The sequence below is a fragment of the Canis lupus genome, chromosome 9 (assembly GCF_003254725.2).
Source record: "Canis lupus dingo isolate Sandy chromosome 9, ASM325472v2, whole genome shotgun sequence".
NCBI classification, from domain to species: Eukaryota; Metazoa; Chordata; class Mammalia; order Carnivora; family Canidae; genus Canis; species Canis lupus.
The window spans coordinates 15,660,865-15,681,243 of record NC_064251.1 but is presented as its reverse complement, the minus strand read 5'-3'; the positions used below and the strand labels follow the sequence as shown (position 1 = coordinate 15,681,243).

Below are 20,379 nucleotides of genomic sequence, written 5' to 3'. Positions count from 1 at the left end.
GTTATTGCTTTTTTTTTTTTTTTGACAGATCTAACACAGGTCCAAGCAAATAAATATACGAGGACCAAATTGATGGCAGAAGCTATTCTCAGCTGTGGTTTAAAAATCTGCCTTTACTGTCACCCAGGTGACTTCCCACCTAAGAGAGCAAGGGAGCCAGGGGCCATGTGTGGGAACTAACCCAGCAGTATCTGCGGCCAGCACCTGAGAAGGAGCTCAGCCTCATCTGGGAAAAGAAATTTTCTTTGTTACAGTGGGCTTTTTTTCTTTTCTTTTCTTTTTTTTTAAAACATGCATTCTAGATCAGCACTTTTCCTCTGCTTGTCCTAGTCCTCAAAGCAAAACTGGAAGATGCAGGAACTGTGCTGTGTTGAAGCAAACGTTGTGTTCTTGTCTTTTCCCCTCGCCTAGGAGCTGCACTTTTGCTAAGGATGTGCCACTGTTTAGTTTATGCGTTAGAGAAACAGGACTGATTAGCTAACACATTTATTTGGTAAAGATAGGGCTTGTGCAGCTTTAGACTTCAATTCTACTTTCTACTTTGCTTCACTGGGGGACATAAAGAAAGAGTAAATAATAGAGAACTTCAAGAGACAAGGATAAACGGTAATCTCATGTCTGCGTGTTGTTTGCTTGTTTTTTCTCTCTCTTTTTTTTAGAGCCATTCTATAATACTTTAGGATTCTGAGTGCCCCTTGTGTCTTCCGATCTGATCCCACTCAGCACACTCCTACTGACATTGGCGTTTACAAGCATTTAGCAGGGCTTCCATTACACATTTCACGAGCGATTTTTTTTCCTGTGTTAAATGTTTAATTGGCCCGAATTTGTAGTAAGTTAAAACATTGCATGGTAGGGCAGCCCAGGTGGTTCAGTGGTTTAGCGCTACCTTCAGCCCAGGGTGTGATCCTGGAGGCCCGGGATCGAGTCCCAGGTCAGGCTTCCTGCATGGAGCCTGCTTCTCCCTCCGCCTCTCTCTCTGTCTCTCATGAATAAATAAATAAAATCTTTTTTTTTTTTAAATAAAATCTTTTTTTTTTTTAAAGAAAACAAAACATTGCATGGCAGGATCATTAGTAGCCGAGATCCCCTTGTTTCTACCCTGTCTGCAGGACTGAGCACCCAGCACACTACATGGAGATGTGTTTCAGCAGCTTGGGAGGGGGTATAGGTTTCTCCTGCCTGGGAAGATGCTCATGGGGGGAAAAGGGACCAGGGAGGACACAATTGGTCTGATCATCCCACTATTCATTCCTCTCTCTCTCTCTCCAGGGGGCGCAGCCATATGCTGTGGGGTTGGGATGAAGCTCTTAAGTCTCCCTGGGCTGCCTGGAAGAGTGATAATCAAGGAGGATAATGTGGAAGAGGAGAGAAAAAGGATCTGGGCTATGGGGTAAAAGGTTTTCAGAGAGATGTGTCTGAAAGACACAATGGCTATTTGTCATTGAGTTCTTGCATTGCTGTTTCCTGTTTTGTTTTTCAAGTTGCCCTTCTTCCCAAAACCAAGTTTTAAAGAAACCCCCCGATTCTCTGCCAAAAAAATGCCAGCTGACCTACTACCCAAGTGGCCGTATTTAGGTTATAACCTCCCAGGGAGCTGAGAAAGGGCTGTATATCCAGTTACAAGATCTGCAAAAGACAGGGCTGACAAAGCCAGCCCATGGAAATCTCCTTATCTAAGATGGTTCTAGAAAATTAGATCAGGGCTCTCTTCCTGCTCCTCTTGCAAAAAATGCAGCTTTGCATAGTTTCTTAGATGACATCCTTCTTCCCCCATAAATAAAAGGAAGCCAATCAGTTTTTGCCAGGTGTCCATTAGTTGGCATGGCTTGCTGTGCACTTGCTGAGGTTCGACCATTGACCTATTTTAGTTTCCTTCCTCCTGGGAAGGCATCTTAGCCTCTCTGCTCAGGTGCAGGTGGGGGAGGATCCACAAGCATATTCCAGGATTCTTCTCTCAGACTTGGAAAGCAAATTCTTCTCCCTCCCATAATTTAAAGGCAGCATTTCATCCTGCTGCTTTCCACTGGGGCTGTGAGCAGGAGCCCCTGGGTTCAGGGGCATAGATCTCCCAGCCATGGCTCACAGGGCAGAGGGAGATGTCATCAAGGCTCTGCATCCCACACCAGGCGTCTCATTGATTATAAGTTGAGGCACGTTCCCTTGCTTCCTTCCCTGCCTACCTGATGTTATTTTCACTTTCAGCCACTTTTTCAGGCACTCCTGATGAACGAACCGTAGGCTGCCCACACAGCCACAGGGCTCCAGGAGGGGGTTGGTTGGGGAACCCCCGGCTATCTGACAGATGCGACACAAGTCTCCATCCTCCTCCTCCGAGTCCTCCTGCAGGAGACTAAATGGAAAACAAGCCCTGATGACCAAGGGTCTGCACGGTTGCAGGTTCTGCAAACTACAGCTACACATACCATTTCCCAGGGCATTAAAGGGGGAGGCCCTGCAAGGGCTCCCCAGGATCACCCACTGCTCCCTCCAACCCTCCTGAAAGTTCTTCCAGGTGCATGGGATCCTGTTATCGGGCTCCTCAGCAGTGACTGACTCATGCGAGTCGCCCATGAGAATGGCCACTGCCACCGGAAAACCAGAGGCCAAGGATGGGGCTGCAGAGGAAAACCAGAGGAAAAACTGGGAGCCCCTCTCCCAGGCACAGCCATTGTATAGGAGTTGGTAGTACACCGTGTTGGTAAGTGCACAGGGTCTACGGGCAGAGGGCCTGTGTTTGAGGTCTGCCTCTGAGACTTGTGAGCTTGATGACTCTAGACAACTTACTTCAACTTCTTGGGTTTTCCTCATGTGTAAAGCCATGGGATGATGATACCTCCACCACCTACCTGAGTTGTGGGCCGGATGCCATGATGGCAGTGCAACTGTTCTGCAGATTGTAAAGAGCATCTAGTGTCTGGGGAAGCATTTGCACAAAAAGATCACTCAATGGAGGTTGGTTGGGATGGGGATGAACCAATGAACCTAGTCATGAACTCACCGATAGCATAACACTTGGCCAAAAAATTATGCCAACATTCCAGAAGGTAAGCTGCTAGAATCTGATGCAGATGGAATTATGAAAATGTAAGCAAATATGTTTGTGTTTAATAAATAATGAGTGAAGACTAGCCTGTTGATGGTCATGTAAGGTCATGTAAGGAGTCTCTTAAGAAACCTAAGACTAGGGATCCCTGGGTGGCGCAGCGGTTTGGCGCCTGCCTTTGGCCCAGGGCGCGATCCTGGAGACCCGGGATCGGATCCCACGTCGGGCTCCCGGTGCATGGAGCCTGCTTCTCCCTCTGCCTGTGTCTCTGCCTCTCTCTCTCTCACTGTGTGCCTATCATAAATAAATAAAAAATTAAAAAAAAAAAAAAAAAAAAAAGAAACCTAAGACTAAAAAAAAAAAAAAAAAAGAAACCTAAGACTTATTCTTTAGAATCCTCATGGACTGAGGACTGTCTGGTCAAGGAAAGGAAACTGACTAGAGACTAAAATCAAAGAAGGGGAAGAAACGGGCATTGCTCTGGAATAGAAGTATGTGCTCCATTTTTTTCAAAGACCTTTCTCCCCAGGAAAGGGAAGTCAATGAAGAGGAACAGAATTATAGTTTTCCATTATGGGCACAAACAAAAGAAGAGATACATTTTTCAAAGACTCAGTATTTCCAAGATGTCAGTTTTCCCCCAGAATCATCTGTAGATTCAACACAGTTTCAGTGAAAGTCCCAACAAGCTGATTCTGAAACATATATAGTCAAGGACTCTTTTTAAAATATTTATTTATTTATTGTTTAAGATTTTATTTATTTGAGACAGTGAGAGAGCTTGAGCAGGGGGAGGGACAGAGGGAGAGGGAGAAGCAGACTCCCCACTGAGCAGGGAGCCCAATGTGTGGCTTGATCCCAGGACCCCAAGATCATGACCTGACCTGAAGGCAGCAGGTTAATCAACTGAGCCACCCAGGTGCCCCTATAGTCAAGGACTCTTTAGGAACAAAATGGGGAGGGAGGCTTTGTGCCACTGGCTACCAAAATATACAAAAGCCACAGACAGTAAGATGATGTGGTATTGGATTAGGAAAAAACAAAAAAGAACAATAGGCCAGAATAGAGAGCTCTGAAACAAACATGGTCATTTATACTTATATGATAGATATGACTCTTTTTTTTTTTTAAGATTTTATTTATTTATTCATGAGAGAGGCAGAGAGAGAGAGGCAGAGACACAGGCAGAGGGAGAAGCAGGCTCTATGCAAGGAGCCCAATGCAGGACTTGATCCCAGGACCCCAGGATCACGCCCTGAGCGAAAGGCAGATGCTCAACTGCTGAGCTACCCAGGTGTCCCCAGACATGACTTTTCAGTTTAGTGGGGAAAGATCCTGGGACAGTTTCGCATTCATCATGCATAACCTCACACCACATATTAAACCTAACTTCACATTCAAGTCCAAAACCCATTTCATACTCTTAAGTGTGCGAAGTAACACTATGGAGATTTTACAAAATATAGGAGGACTATCATAATGACCCTAAGTTGGAAAGGATTTCTTCATCGAGACAAGAAGATACAAATCACAATCCATAAAGAAGATGAAGTCATTTGACTTCATTAAAATTAAGAATTTATTTTTATTTATTTTTTTAAGAATTTATTTTCATTAAAAGATATCAAGAAAGAGAAATGACAAACTACAAATTGCAAAAAGATATTTCCAACACATAACTGTTAAAGGATTATATCAGTGACTGGAATGTATAAGGGACTCCTAAAACAAGAGAGAAATATTCTAAAGGAAAAGTGGACAAAAGATATAAATGAGTATTTTACAAAAGAGGAAACACAAATGGTCATTTGACATTTAAAAGAGCACATAAAATGCCTAAACTCATTAACAGTCAATGAAATTAAATGTAAATTAAGGCCACAATATCATTTTGTTCTCATTAGAGAGGCAAAATTTTGAAAAGCCAATCAATAAGTGCTGGCAAGGATGCACAACAGTATATATTACTAGTGAGACAGTACACTCATTATTTAGCATGGTGGAAGGTGTGCTACCCTTTAGCTCAGCAATCCCACCCCAAGATAAATATCCCAGAGAACTCTTCCCATATGCACCAGGAGGCATTTGCAAGAATGTTTATGTGGCACTGTTTGCAGAAAACAGCAGAGAACCCCAATGCCCATCAACAGGAAAATGCCAAATTGTGGTATATTCATATAATGGAATACTCTGTAGTCGTGAAAGTGAACAAAATAAAGCCAAAAATATCAACAAGGATGCCTCTTTCTAATGATGCTAGGGGGAAAAGCAAATTGTGGAAGAATAGATATTCCATTTTTACAGAGTTCAGAAATAGAGGTAACATTTCTACAGAATTTTTTTTTTATAAATTTTTTTTTAATTTTTATTTATTTATGATAGTCACAGAGAGAGAGAGAGAGGCAGAGACACAGGCAGAGGGAGAAGCAGGCTCCATGCACCAGGAGCCCGATGTGGGACTCAATCCCGGGTCTCCAGGATCGCGCCCTGGGCCAAAGGCAGGCGCCAAACCGCTGCGCCACCCAGGGATCCCTATTTCTACAGAATTAAAAAGTATGCACAACATATTGTTAGGAATATATATAAATATATATCCCTACGGGGAAGCCAGAAAGCAAAACACTTCCAACAACAACAAAATTAAAATAAAAGGAGGGGCACCTGGCTGGCACAGTTGGAGGAGTGACTCTTGATCTTGGGGTTGTGAGTTAGAGCCCCACATTGGGTGTAGAGATTACTTAAAATAAATAAATAAATTTTAAAAAGTTAAAAGCATAAGAATGACACTTGCAATGCAAGAATGGTTTCCTGGGGGCAGAAGGGGTTAGGAGGGTGTAGATGAGGGAGGAAAATGAAATAGGGTGGGTGAGGGGCTCAAGAGCTCCAGTAAAGTTCTGTTAGCTGGAAGGTAAGCACAGGGATATTTGGGTTTTGTTTTATTTAGAGTGCTCTAATTATTTGTATGCATTAAAGTAACTAACCAAGGGAAAATTTTTCTCAAAGTGTGGCTTTGAGAAATGGGCTTGAAATATTAAAATGAGGCATATTATAAAATATGAGCCAATGTTTACTAAAAATTGCATTTATATGCAAAGATAAAGGCGGGAGATGAAATTTTTTGTACTGCTTATCTCTGGATTATAGGATTACAGGTGATTTTTCCTTTAAGTTTATATTTTCCATATTTCCTAAAGTGAACATTTTTGAGATAATAAAAGCATAAGGTTTGTTATATAGAGAAAAAAACGGTGTCTGATAGAGAAAGTACACAACTCATAGCTATTTAATGCATTGCCACACTGAGAAGTGGATGAATTTTTAAAAGAAATCATTTTTAGCCCAAAGGCATCACTTTGGGATGGTGGAAGTCTAGACTCCTGACCAGCGGGTCTCAAGCTATATTTCTGGGTAGGTATAGATGGGTGTGTGTGAGGCCTTTTGGCCCTTCACCATGAGTCAGTGTGCTGGTAACTTGCATAATATGGAAAAGAAAAGGTCCTGCCAACAGGAAAGTTACTCATTCTTGCAGTTGGATAATAGATCTAGAGGAGTAGTCGGGGGTGCATCCTGTGTCCTGTCTTAGCCTTCTGCATTCTCATTCATTGCCATGGAATTTTTCCACTTGCGAATGAATATCAACTGGACAATTAATGGCCCAAATGAGCAGTACTAACATTTAATTAGGAAGGCTTGCATTCAAAGAATCCATTTCTAGATCCGTAAGCCAACACTAGGGAGTGGTAACACCCAACATAAAGGAAAGGGTCAAATCCTTGACATGGTGTCTAATGATGGCTTTACACGGTATCAAATTTCGTAGTTGTGAAATATCCCCAAATCAACTTACAAGACAGTGAAGATCAAAGAAACAGGCGATCCACAAAAAAGATCTTATTTCTCTCCCATGAAAGAGAAAGAAGACAGAAAATGGAAGCAGTAGTTACCCCAGCACAGTGGCCCTGCAGAGAACCCAGGTAACCATGGTAACTGGTTGGGACTGGTCTTTTGGTTGGAAAGATTCAAATTCTAGAACTGTTGGTTGGATTTGCACAAAGTCCCATGAGAGATAGCTAGTGAATTTCAAGTGTGGAGTGGTTCACTCTGGGGAGATAGCAGCCTTTTTGTAAAAAATCCTGGTTCCTAATTGCTGGTGAGAAGAGCTAGCCCTTTGTAGCAGTCAAAAACCCCTTATGTCTAGCAAACTTTCCTTCCTTAAAGTTATGGTACTCAAGGAAAAAACACTTTGGGAATCTTGAAGAGATTGAACCAGAACATCAAAGTTTTCCTCATACACAAATATTTTATGAGCAACAAAATAGACAATTTCCTCCATATAAGCAATCATTAAAATGCCAAAGAAGGGCCTATTTATGATTTAAAGTTCCCATGATGCTCTAGAAAAAAGTATAAAGGACTCAAGAGACTTCATGACTGCAGAATTTAGAGCTAATCAGGCAGAAATTAAAAATCAATTGAATGAGATGCAATCCAAACTAGAAGTCCTAACGACGAGGGTTAACGAGGTGGAAGAACGAGTGAGTGACCTAGAAGACAAGTTGATAGCAAAGAGGGAAACTGAGGAAAAAAGAGACAAACAATTAAAAGACCATGAAGATAGATTAAGGGAAATAAACGACAGCCTGAGGAAGAAAAACCTACGTTTAATTGGGGTTCCCGAGGGCGCCGAAAGGGACAGAGGGCCAGAATATGTATTTGAACAAATTCTAGCTGAAAACTTTCCTAATCTGGGAAGGGAAACAGGCATTCAGATCCAGGAAATAGAGAGATCCCCCCCTAAAATCAATAAAGTTCCCATGATGCTCTAATGAAGGCACTGCTTATTTCTACCTGGGAAACATGGAATAAAAAAAAGTATATATACCTAATTATGAAAATCCCTTACCTTTCTTGTAATTTCTTGAGTTTCTCAGGGTCTGCCTTTATCTTAATGGCTTCCTTTTCATCCTTGAAAGCAGAGACTGCCATTCTGTTTCCATTATCACTTTGATTTGGGAAATCAGAGACTGCAAAGAAAGTAAAAGGTATGTTTTCTTGCAGAGACCCAGGCACATGCAAATGGCCTTGTAAATTCATTCTTGATGGAGAGGAGCTGGAAGATTCCACAAAGGACAAACTGCTTTGAGAATTTAGTAAGAGGTCTTCTGCATATAATGGAGCCCTCTGTGATGGGCTTGTTAAAGTAACATCTGCTCCCCTGACATCAAATTCATGTACACTGTTTACTGGAAAATAACTTTGGTTTTCAGCACTGGCAAATGGATTCCTATTTCTAATGGGGGACAGTGGTCGACGAACATTAAATCTTGAGTTTCCCTCTGAGTCTGCACTGTGAATAAACGTTGACGACATTGACAAGTCTACTGGAATATCCTCTCTCATAGCAGAATGCATTAATGAGCCAGGAATGTTATAAGATGAATTCACTGGTGATCTTGGAGCTGTTGGTCTGCCAGAAAGAAAATAGTCAAGAGAATTACTAGAACTGTTTAAATAGGCATGCCAATCTCTTTCATAATCGTGAGTACCAGGCCTATCTTCCACTGAAGTACAATCTCTAAGTACATTCTCAGCATTGAGGTCACCATCTAGACTAGCTTCAGATTTGGTGTCCCATGAAGGAAAGGTGCTGTTCTTGTGTTCACCATTACCATTGTCATTCTCTCTAGGAGACCCCCCATTAGGTGGCTCAGGGTCTTGAAACACCCTTGGCCCAAGAGGAGGTGGCTCTGTCACTAGCTCCATTGCATTGCTTATTCTTAATGAGCCATGACTGGACTCATTTCTTCTTACAGAATTAGCTCTGCAATTTTCAGGATTTTCTTCAAAATTTTTATTTTTGTCCTGAGTGGCCAATGTCCCAAGAAATCGACTTCTCTTATGATTGGGAGGAGAACGAGGTGGGCGCATACCAACCAACAAAAGTTCTTCTGCTATGAGGGTCTCCTCTTCAGTGTCATCACTTTCTCCTCCAGGGTCTAATGATAAAATGGAATAAAAATCTTCATCTCGGAATCTAAATGGTGCCCTTCTTGGTCCTCCCATGGTGGTGGTTAGGAGTGGTGGTCTCAAGGACTCACTCAACACCTGAGGGGTGTTTGTTCCTTGGAAGGCCTGAGGTAGGGCTGGATGTGGCTCATTCTGGGAAAGGGCACTTGAGTCTCCTTTTTTGGCTCGTTCAGAGGTATTCTCAGTCATGGTCATTAGCTGGGAGGATGAGACTACATTTCTTCTCTCTTGAGTTGGCCTCTTCAGCTTAGTGTCACTTGCCCACATTGGGCCCTCTTGTTGAATTATTGGATCTACATGGAAAAAAAAAAACCACACAAGTTTATCATTCTCCTATAGGTGTTCATGGATGAAAGACCTCTAACACCAAGGGTGAGAGTCCCTCAAGGCAACAAGGAAGCCTAGAGAAGAAAGTATGCATGGTTAAAATGGCTGGAGGTACAAAAATAGGACTTGCTTCTTGGATTCTCCTTTTGTATATTTACGGAGCTCAGGCTGGTTCTGGGGAGACAGGGTGACCCTGAGATTAGAGGTCTTTTCTGGAGAGACACCTGAGTGGCTCAGTAGTTGAGCATCTGCCTTCAGCTCAGGGTATGATCCCAGGATCCGGGATCAAGTCCCACATTGGGCTCCTTGCAGGGAGCTTGCTTCTCCCTCTGCCTATGTCTCTGCCTCTCTCTCTCTCTCTGTCTCTCATGAGTAAATAAATATTTTTTAAAAAGAGGTCTTTTCTGGAGAAGCTTTGGGAAGGCTGTCTAGTCCAAGTCAGCCAGGGCTGATAATGGGTCAATCTCTCAAATCATGGTTTTCATTCCAGTATTTATAGAGAAGGAAAACCAGGAACACGTTCTACAAAAACCACCAGTGCCTTCTCATCTGGATTCATTCAACGTACGTTTATGATGCTCTTGCTTCACACACAGCTTTATAGAATCTTAAGGAAAGTATAATCTACATTAGCAGACTGGGAGGAAGGCTCTAGAAGCTGGTGTCCAGTTACTCTGATGATTTTGGTTACATTTACTGCTTAGTGTGATAAAAATTATAACTCTTGGGCAGCCCGGGTGCTCAGTGGTTTAGCACCGCCTTCAGCCCAGGGCGTGATCCTGGAGATCCAGGATCGAGTGCAACGTCAGGCTCCCCGCACGGAGCCTGCTTCTCCCTCTGCCTGTGTCTGCCTCTCTCTCTCTCTCTGTGTCTCTCATAAATAAATAAATAAATAAATAAATAAATAAATAAATACATACATACATACATACATAAATCTTAAAAAAAATTATAACTCTCCAGTAGATTTGTAACCTCTGGCTATGATAGAATTCCTCCCCTACCCCCTGATTCTAAAGGATGAAGAGATGTACAGAGAGAAGGAGGCAAGGTGACCAAATGGGTAGGAATTTGTAGGGGTGAAATCACTTGGTCAAAACTTGCCTTATAAAATAATGATTATAAGGGTACCTGGGTGGCTCAGTTGGTTAAGCATCTGCCTTCAGCTCAGGTCATGATCCCAGAGTTCTGGAAGTGAGCCCTGTGTCAGGCTCCCTGCTCAGTGAGGAGCCTGCTTCTCCCTCTCCTCCTGGCTCTTGCTATCTCTGTCACTATCTCTGTCTCTCTCTCTCAAATAAAATATTTTTTAAAATTATAAAATAAAAAATAATAAAAAATAAAAAATTATAAAATATAAATTATAAAACTAATGAATAAGTACTACTTCCTAATGGCTTATACTGAATAGTCCAGGCACCATTCTAACTGTATTACATACATACATTTGGGCCTCATAACCCTATGAAACAATCACACCACACTATGATTGAGGACACCAAGGCTTAGGGAGGTCACATAACTTACCCATCATCATATTTCTACCAAGTGATGGTGTTGTAATTCGAATTCAAGCCTGCCTGACACTCTGGCTTGTGTTCTTAATCCCAGCCCCACATTCCCATAGAGAAACTGGCTGGACTTGCAATTGCCATGTGAAAATGAGAATCTGTTTAATTCACTGTGATGTGTGCACCGTTTAGGGTTTTTACCCTCTCGATGCGGATAGGACACTGAAAGTACTTTTCTTTTTTTAACTTTTTTTTTTAATTTATTTTTTATTGGTGTTCAATTTACTAACATACAGAATAACCCCCAGTACCCGTCACCCATTCAAGTCAGTCGGAGAAGGACAACCATTATATGTTCTCATTCATTTGGGGAATATAAATAATAGTGAAAGGGAATATAAGGGAAGGGAGAAGAAATGTGTGGGAAATATCAGAAAGGGAGACAGAACGTAAAGACTGCTAACTCTGGGAAACGAACTAGGGGTGGTAGAAGGGGAGGAGGGCGGGGGGGGGGGGGGGTGGTGGTGAAAGTACTTTTCTGATTCCACTTCCTTTGTTCCCTCCAGGCATCAGCCTTCACGCCCTGCTCCCCTCATGCTGGCCTGCAGGATCTAAGGAGGCGCTGCTGTCCTTATTCAGCTTCTAAAGCCATCCACCTCAACAAGGGACAGGAACTCTGTGGGTTCGGAGAAGGCCTGTGTGGTACTAGCTCAGGCAAGGATTTGATTTGCAAATCCTCGGAGCATCTGGCCCAGTCAAGGGCCAAGTCAATACTGACTCACTTTAATTGAGGGCCTCCCGGGGAGCACCCGTTCCTAATGTCCTAATACTCTGTAAGCCTCTTTTATTGTTAACTGCATGGGACACTCAGCAACGCAGTGTGAATTTTTACTCATCAGCTCTTCCAGAAATCAGTTAAGCTCTCCTATCAGGCCCCTCGTGGGTTTTATAAACTCCAGTAAGAGATGTATCAGCAATTTCAGGAGGCTCTGAGCATCTGGCTGTGTATGTATAGGAGAGGAGCTGGTATGTCCACTCAGATCACATTTTGAGGGACAAATGCTTCTATCTGACCAACTGAATTGAATTATCTTGATAATTTTTTGGGGGTGGTGGGAGGTGATATAGAAGATTTGGAAATGCAGGCTCTGATGGATTACTTTTCAATTTGAATTTGATAAAGGGCCTTGGAGAAAGGTGCTGGAACTTCTGGTCTGTCCCTGAACACACAGCTGTCTCTCTGCCCTGAGCCAATTTAGTTTGGGCTTCAGGAGACGCCTAAGCAAAATAAGCAGCTAGGGCAGCTTCTAAAAAAATGGAACTAGACATTCAACAGGAACCACAAGCTTATTTCAAGGAAGTCATGGAGCTGTCACCCAGCCTCACTGGCTTCTGAATGCTGCAGGGCAGCTCCTGTGGATCCCAAAACACCCCAGGGAATGCATCTTCACCCTTCTTTGTCACCACTGCTGCCTTTCTCTTTAAAGGTTCAATCAGCCTTCCCTGGTATGTTTCCCCCTAAAGGTGGCAGACTGCGCCATTCTATATTTATGCTATTTTAACCCGATTTCTTACGTTTATCAGATAGGGAGCAGATTTCATAGCTCTGGGGTTGGGAATAAACACCCCATGTGGTATGCCAGGATGTGCTATTCATAGACCAGGCCTTACAGATTCTGCTGAATGCCTCTGGGGCCCCTTGTGGACTTCAGCTCAGAAGGGAAGGCCTCCAGGAGTTCAACTAGGTGTGGCTGAGTGTTCTAGATACAACAAGACAAACCAGAAAAAGCATCTGTCTGCCCTCAGGCTATGTCTTTGGTCTAGACTTCTTCATGTGCTTGACCAACCAGTACTAACCTGTACTTTCCTACATTCCAACAGCCATATATACTTTTAACTTTTTCCTCTGTTTATACAAGTAGTCACTATTCATTTTGGGGGAAATTTGGAACTTTCAGAAGAAGAAGAAGAAGAAGAAAAAAAAATCCCATAATCCTAAACCTAGATGGCCATTGCTCCTGTTCTGGAATTCAGGGGTTGGCTGCCAACTCAAGACCTCTGGGCTATTCTCATCCTGCAGTAGTGCTTTGACTCAGCCTTTGAACACTGAGTTAACCACCTTTAGGTAGAGCCTGTATGTTCTGGTTTACCTCCATCCCCATAGCCTTGAATATCTGTTTCTCCTGCCATCCCTGCCTGTTCCCTGAAAGCATCTGAATTTATAACTCTGAACTCTTTTACCTAGAAATACTTTTTAAAATATTTGAATATTGGGGTATATACAACTTTATGTCCTGCTTTGTTTCCCTCAGCTTTTTATTGTGAGCATTATCTCCTGCCATAAATTCAATTATTCTTTAAAAGCATGAGGGGCACGCTCTTTAAAGGGGGCATCTGAGTGGCTCAGTCGGTTAATCATCTGCCCTCAGTTCAGGTCATGATCCCAGGGTCCTGTGATTGAGCCCCATGTTGGGCTCCCTGCTCAGCGGGAAGCCTGCTTCTCCCTCTCCCTCTACCTGACACTCCCTCTGCTTCTGCTCTCTCTCTTTCTCTCTCCTTCTGTCAAATAAATAAAATTCTTAAAAAAAAAAAAAAGAACATGATATTAAGAACAGGTTAAGATACATTATATAAATGTGTCATAATGTAACTCTTCTATTCTTGGGTATATAAGTTGTTACACGGTTTTTGCTGTGCAAATTACACAGTGATAAATGTCCTTGTTCACACATCTTTGACTACATGTCTTATTAGAATAGATTCACAGGCGTGGAATTGCTACGTCAAAAGAAATGACCCTTCTGAAGACTTTTCACACATGTTGCCAAATGCCAGTTTGTACCACATTACCCTACAGGTAGGATTTGAAAGCATCTCTCTTAGCTGTGTTACCAGCCACTCATGCCAAGTGCTTGGCATAACACCTGACACAACAGTGCCCAGGAAATGCTATTCATTTCACTACCAGTATTGAATATTGTTTTAAAAACCTCAGCCAATTTGGAGGGCCAAATTGATCTCATGAAAATTTACATTTATTACTTAGTGAGATTCAACTTTTTTTTTTTCAAATGTTTATTAGCTACCTGCATTTCTTCTGTGAAATTGTCTGCTACATCTCTTCCCATTTTTCTATTAGGTATTTGTGTTTTTCTTATTGATTTGTAAGAGCTTTCTATATATTACCTCTGTCACATTTGCTTCAAATCTCTCTCTGATATAATTCAAACATCTGGCTCCTACTCTAATTTATGCAAACCACTTTAGAATGAGAGAGAAAGAATTAGAGACTAGTGAGGAAAAAATTGGGGAAAGACAAGGAGCCCTTACCCTTATATAAAACAATATATACCAGAAAATTGGGACAAATTCTCAGGGAATCTCAGGATAACAGAAGATGTCTTCTGGGTACAGGCAGAGGATTGTAGGAGCCTCATGGATTTGGGAATATTTCATGCATGCGGAACCTCACCTTTCAAATAATATTCTGGGGTATACTAGGGCCACTGGGGAGAGGACAGGAGAGAAAATAATAGTAGTTTTTGCCCACTAGAGCTAGGTGCTGGTCAATGTATTATTTCTTTAGTTATTATAGCAAGGCAGTGTAGATTTCATTATCTTGATTTTTAGACAAGGGAACTATAACTCAGAGCGTCTACTTGACTAGCCTAGCCTCCAAGGCTGGGAGGAAGAAGATCTGGGAAGAATTATTTTTTATTTATTTATTTATTTATTTATTTTTAAAGATTTTATTTATTTATTCATGATAGTCACACAGAGAGAGACAGAGAGGCAGAGACACAGGCAGAGGGAGAAGCAGGCTCCATGCACCGGGAGCCCGACGTGGGATTCGATCCCAGGTCTCCAGGATCGCGCCCCGGGCCAAAGGCAGGCGCCAAACCGCTGTTCCACCCAGGGATCCCCTGGGAAGAATTAGAAGGGAGATCTGCCCTTCTTAACAGGAAGTGTTAGATTACTAGGAGCCTGTGACATCTGGTTGCTACAGATTCACATATGCTCTTGTTGCCCATAATTCCAAGCCATCCACACCACTATCACGTTCTTACAAGTGTCCACTAAAGCATATTTCACACGTTAACATAAAGCCTATTGTGTTCATTGGGTGGTGAGGAAGTGGGATTATCGATGGTTTTTCCAAGGGGAAGACTAGGTCCATGGCAAGGTTGGCTGTCAAGTGTTACTTTGAGTCCCATGGAGGCTCCTTGGGTCCTATTTATTCTGCCACCATAGAGGAGGGTAACATGGGTCAGTGGAGTGGCATGTCTTGGGCCTTGGGATGCTCAGGACTGAAAGAGGAGGTATCCACCAAACCAGTGTTTGGAAATAAAGCATATATTTATTTTGATGTTATTTCTTACACATTGAGGTCTTGACATCCCGGGTTGGAGATGAAAAAGATCCCTATGGGACGAGAGGAGTCTGCCACCCACAGGCACCCATCCACCCCTCCTGGGCCAGGTGAGATAGTCCCAGAATTGCACAATGCTTTCTCTACCCCTCATTCCCCACCCTGACCCGCACCCCCTGCCATCTGCAACCCACCACCCAGATGCTCTCTCCAGAAGCCAAATTGCTGGCCTCCACTCAGAACCATGCACAATCATGCTTAGTGGAATAAAGGAGAGAAAAAATAAAAACAGACTCCCTGCCTGCCCTACCCTTTCCTGCCAGCCTCTCTTGGCGAAGGAACTAGATTCAATAGTTTGCTATTAAAACCTTTCAAGCATTTCATTTTAAGGTACACTCTCCTCCACATAAAAAGCACATACATTCTAAAAATCATAGAGAAGTCACCAGGTAACAGCACAAGTCATTCTGAGGACCAAGATGCATGAGCCACGAGTCCTTACCTGGTCCCCTGAGGGCTGGCGCCTTGGTTGGCAGCTGGGATTTCAGTCTGCTCCTGGCGCCCAGCACCCTCAGGCTCTGCGTTTCTGGGCTGACGATCAGTGTCCCCAGCTTTGGCCTCCTCTTCCTTGATAAAATCTGTGGTTCCTGGGCTGCTGAAAGGTGCAAAATCTTTTCAATAATTAATTTTTTTTATAGGGAAACAGCTTCTGCATAAAGAATGCTCAAGGGGCCCAGCAGTGGGGGAGGCAGTAGATTGGGCCCAGGTGGTCAGAAAAGAGTTGGATTTGAAACCTGGTTCTGAGGACCTTGGAGCTGGATGAGTTTGGACAGATCACTTCACCTCTTGAAGCCTCAGTTTCTCTACCTGTTAGTTGAAAATAGTAATGCCTACTTCGCAAGGTTGTAATCACTGTTAATGAGCACCTGTGACACCTGCAGTGCAGTCTATAAGGGGTGTGTCCTTTTGCTAGAAGTGTTTAGCTTCTCCTTCATAGCTATGGGGAGAGGCATGTTGGTAATACTGTCAAGAGCTTTCTGTCCAAGGCCCTCTCCCCAACTGCTCTTCCAAGGTTGAATCACAGCCTATTTTGAATTTTTTTTTTTTTTTTTTTTTTTTTATGATAGTCACAGAGAGAGAGAGAGAGGCAGAGACACAGGCAGAGGGAGAAGCAGGCTCCATGCACCGGGAGCCCGATGTGCGACTCGATCCCGGGACTCCAGAATCGCGCCCTGGGCCAAAGGCAGGCGCCAAACCGCTGTGCCACCCAGGGATCCCCTCACAGCCTATTTTGTACCTCCATATCCTCAGGTGGTTTATTAGCAGCTCACAGGGCCTTCCAGAAAGGATCCAGGCATTTGGGCCATCAAGTATACCTGTTTTCTTGGCTATGTGCTACCCACCACTGTGCCAGGATGATAAATTCATAGAAAGATGCCAATGTGGATTGAGTTCCCAAAATTTTTTAAAAATCCACATTTTGAATTAGGTCACTAATTGGTTTGGATCATCTCACATTTCTTCTGAGTGTGTCTGAAGCGATGGTACACATGGAGTTTGGGGCAAGAGTTCCAGTATTTTCCATGCCTCTCTGCAAGTTCTTTGGTTTATAAGGCAGTTAGATTGTGAATATCTGAACTCAATCTTTCCAAGAGAATTTGCCAGGCTCATCCCCTCTTGGACCATTCAGAAATTTCACAAATAGGGATCCCTGGGTGGCGCAGCGGTTTAGCGCCTGCCTTTGGCCCAGGGCGCGATCCTGGAGACCCGGGATCGAATCCCACGTCGGGCTCCCGGTGCATGGAGCCTGCTTCTCCCTCTGCCTGTGTCTCTGCCTTTCTCTCTCTCTCTGACTGTAATAAATAAAATTAAAAAAAAAAAAAAAAAAAGAAATTTCACAAATAGCCATAGCCAGCAGGCAACTCAAGGGAAAGTCCTTGAGTTGTGTGCAAGACAGCAGCCGTTCTTGGCCGGTGAAGACAACTGGATTTATGTTCCAAAGTGTATGTTGTGGTTGCGTGAGTAGTTTTCATCCAGATTCAGGAAATGACTGAGAATTCTCCATGGCGGTTCATGAAGCCAAGTTTAATACAATGATTAGGTACTACCTGCTTCTCCTGATGGGTCCCAGGAGGGGAAGGTACTGGGTTCTGTGCCCCAAGGCAGAGGAGGCCATGTTCCCCTGGGGACAGGATAGAAAAAGGGGGCTGTTCGTGTTGGAGGCTCACAGAGGGGAGGTGGTAGAGTCCAGAGAAGTTACGATCCTGACCAGAAAGGAGGGGAGTTCTCTAGAAAATGAGAATATATTCTTCAGAGGGTGTAAGGTGGTGATGAGACACAGTTTCCCCCAACCTCAAGGAGAGTGAGGGGGGCTTTACAGCACAGGACCCAGCACGAAGGAGGTGAGGGAGGCACCTTCTCAGCACTAAGAGATGCCTTCCTGCAATCCAGAGGTTTCTCCCTGGTCACTAGGACCTCATCCCTCTGAGCTTCCAGCAGTCAACAACTGCCTCCTGCCTCTCATCCGATGACGGGGCAGGACGCCACAGGATTTTTACTGAGGAAGCAACAGAAGCACTACCAGGGAAGGGGCAGGCTTGGGGCTCAGGCACAAAGGTCCTGGTCACAAAGATTGCACTTTGATTCCTAGCAGGGATCCCTTCAGAATATTCACAGTTCCCTCACATCCTGGGCAGCAGAACCTCACACTGCCCACAGCCCTGGCCCCCTCCACATCCTCCCATAGTCCAGGGGTGTGATCCTCCCACCAAGGACCTTTCTTCCCTAGCCTGTGCCAGCCAGCAGGTCCTCTTAGGTCTGTTTCCAGTTTCATGTCCCTTGACTCTGCTTTGGCCAGTACTTTGAGGATTCCTAGGACCTTTAGTATTTACATCTTCTAACATTGCCTGAGGTATGCATCTTTTCTCTCCTACTGGACAGTAAGCTCCTTAAGGATGAGGACCCCATCTTAGCCAGCCTTGTGTTGCCTTGTTTCCTATAGGACAAATAGTAATTGCTTTGTGTGATTTGAAGGGCTCCAAAAGATGCATTCAGCTACCATAGGGGACTCCAAAAGTAGAACAAACTTTTTCTTGTACTGAACATTCAAGATGACTTAACAGATTATTTTGTCTTCTTGTTCAAAAAGATACTTGCTTCAAAGCACCAGATCTTTTTTTTTTTTTAGCAGCACCAGATCTTTTAAACGATTTCTGAAAATTACCATATCGTCTCTGAGTTTTCAGTAAACCAAAGTCATAAAGCTGAAAACCTAGAGATTGTTTTACTAGGTCTGGCAGTGAAAATGATAGGGTGGGCAGGAGCTAACTTGGGCAGTAACCTCAGTATCTGCAGCTGTGAAATGGGAATATTCCTACCTTGCTGAATTATTGCCAGGTTTAGCAATAATATGCATAAACAGCCTCACTTAGTGTCTGGTGCTTTTAACTTGCTCTAAATGGTAGCTTCAGCTTCTACCATAAACAGTTTACTACTACTACTACTACTACCACTAGTACTACTACTACTAACTGGGAGTCTGAAGTCACTCTCAAGAGAGAACTCTCAGGACCAGAAACTTGCTATTCAGGTTTCATTGGTTGAGAATAATCTATTCAGCTGCCTTCATTTCTGTGCAGTTCTGACTCCCTCCCTCAATCCTCTATAAAAATCCAAAAGGTAAATAGCAACTCCCTTTCTATTATAATCTGTTCAACAAATACCTGTGTGGCTTTGCTATGTAATAATTTGAGGGTTCACAGAGATGAGTAAGACATTTTGGTCATGACCTTAAAAGATTGTAATCCAATTTGGCTGTACCGTTGACTTCTCTCTTGTGATAACCTTTGGATTCTATGGAAAGCAAATTCTTTAACAAAATATTCTTTTTTCCCCACCTGCAACTGCAGTCACAAATGAGGTGCTAGGCTGCAGAACTTGTACGTACCCTGATTCCGGTTCCTAATTACTTTATCTGTACCCAAATCGAACCATACTTCAGACCTCTGGGGCCTTTCCAGGATGGTCCTCCCTGTGGCATGGGACATGTATTAACGTGCAGAAAGACCCAAGTTATATTTACACTGGAAGAGGAAGTAGAACTTCGTCTTCAGAGAGGAGGACAGACCCTTGGCCTTTGAGACAAGTGAGAGATTTGTGCTCAGGAGTCTCATCACGGCATCTCAGCACCCTGAAGTCTGTCGGTGAATTTGGGAGAGACTTTGGTTTGCTTTGCACCTTCTTCTAGCATCTGAGCAAGATGATGCCTCCTGTAGCAAAGAAACCAAATGGCTATTTAGATAAAAGGTGTTTGCCCTAGGTCTCTTGATGATGCTGGGACATTCTAATTGTTGACTGAATAGTTCTTTTTTTCTTTTTTTAATTTTTATTTATGATAGTCACAGAGAGAGAGAGAGAGAGAGAGAGAGAGAGATAGGCAGAGACACAGGCAGAGGGAGAAGCAGGCTCCATGCACCGGGAGCCCAACGTGGGATTCGATCCCGGGTCTCCAGGATCGCGCCCCGGGCCAAAGGCAGGCGCCAAACCGCTGGGCCACCCAGGGATCCCCGGCATCTCATATTCATACAAGGCCCGGATGACTGAGAACCACGTCCACCGAACAGGGCCTGTTAGTTCCGTGTGCCTGATCATCCTTCAGGTCTTGACATCACTTGCCATATACACAGACACGGTTCTTGAGAGACAAAGTCGAAAAGAAACAGTGAAAATGACAATTCCTAACCCTTGACCCCCTCCCTCCCTTCTCGACTAGGAGGTGCCTAGATTCTCCGAAGATGCCTTTAAAAATGTATTGCTCCTTTGAGATCGTGGGAAGAATGACAGCTTAATCGCAAGAGCCGGGGCTGCCTCGGTGTGTAACAGGCAGCTTTCTGTACAGTCACAAACAACAGGTCGCGTCTACCCGCCTCTTTGGGTGAGCTGGAAGTTGTGTGCCGGCTCACATACCCAGAGGAGATCTTAATTAAAGCTTAATTACGTACCGTAAATATTTTATTTTGGAGCCCAGGAGGTGGGATCTTTTCTTTTCTTTTCTTTTTTTTTTTTTTGATTTGGGGAAATGGTGTGCCTAAGAAGTAGGCAGG

General features: G+C 43.5%; 1 protein-coding gene and 1 long non-coding RNA gene across 6 annotated transcripts in view; one reads left to right on the top strand and one right to left on the bottom strand.

Annotated features, from left to right (window-relative positions):
- The window catches only part of MARCHF10 (membrane associated ring-CH-type finger 10), an 88,774-nt gene that overhangs the window by 19,207 nt on the left and 49,188 nt on the right, over window positions 1-20,379 (bottom strand). For 4 of the 5 annotated variants that reach the window (XM_025436533.3, XM_025436536.3, XM_025436538.3 and 1 more), the window contains exons 5-7: window positions 15,780-15,932; window positions 7,950-9,366; window positions 2,184-2,353 (exon numbers count right to left, since the gene is read on the bottom strand). In XM_025436533.3, coding sequence (XP_025292318.1) covers window positions 2,184-2,353; window positions 7,950-9,366; window positions 15,780-15,932 — 1,740 coding nt within the window. The remainder of the gene's footprint in view (window positions 1-2,183; window positions 2,354-7,949; window positions 9,367-15,779; window positions 15,933-20,379) is intronic. The other variant, XM_025436537.3, reaches the window with a different exon arrangement.
- LOC112652902 (uncharacterized) lies at window positions 9,335-15,880 on the top strand. Its single transcript, XR_004818674.2, has 3 exons — window positions 9,335-9,511; window positions 9,891-9,964; window positions 11,475-15,880. It is a non-coding gene; the product is annotated as an uncharacterized LOC112652902 (long non-coding RNA).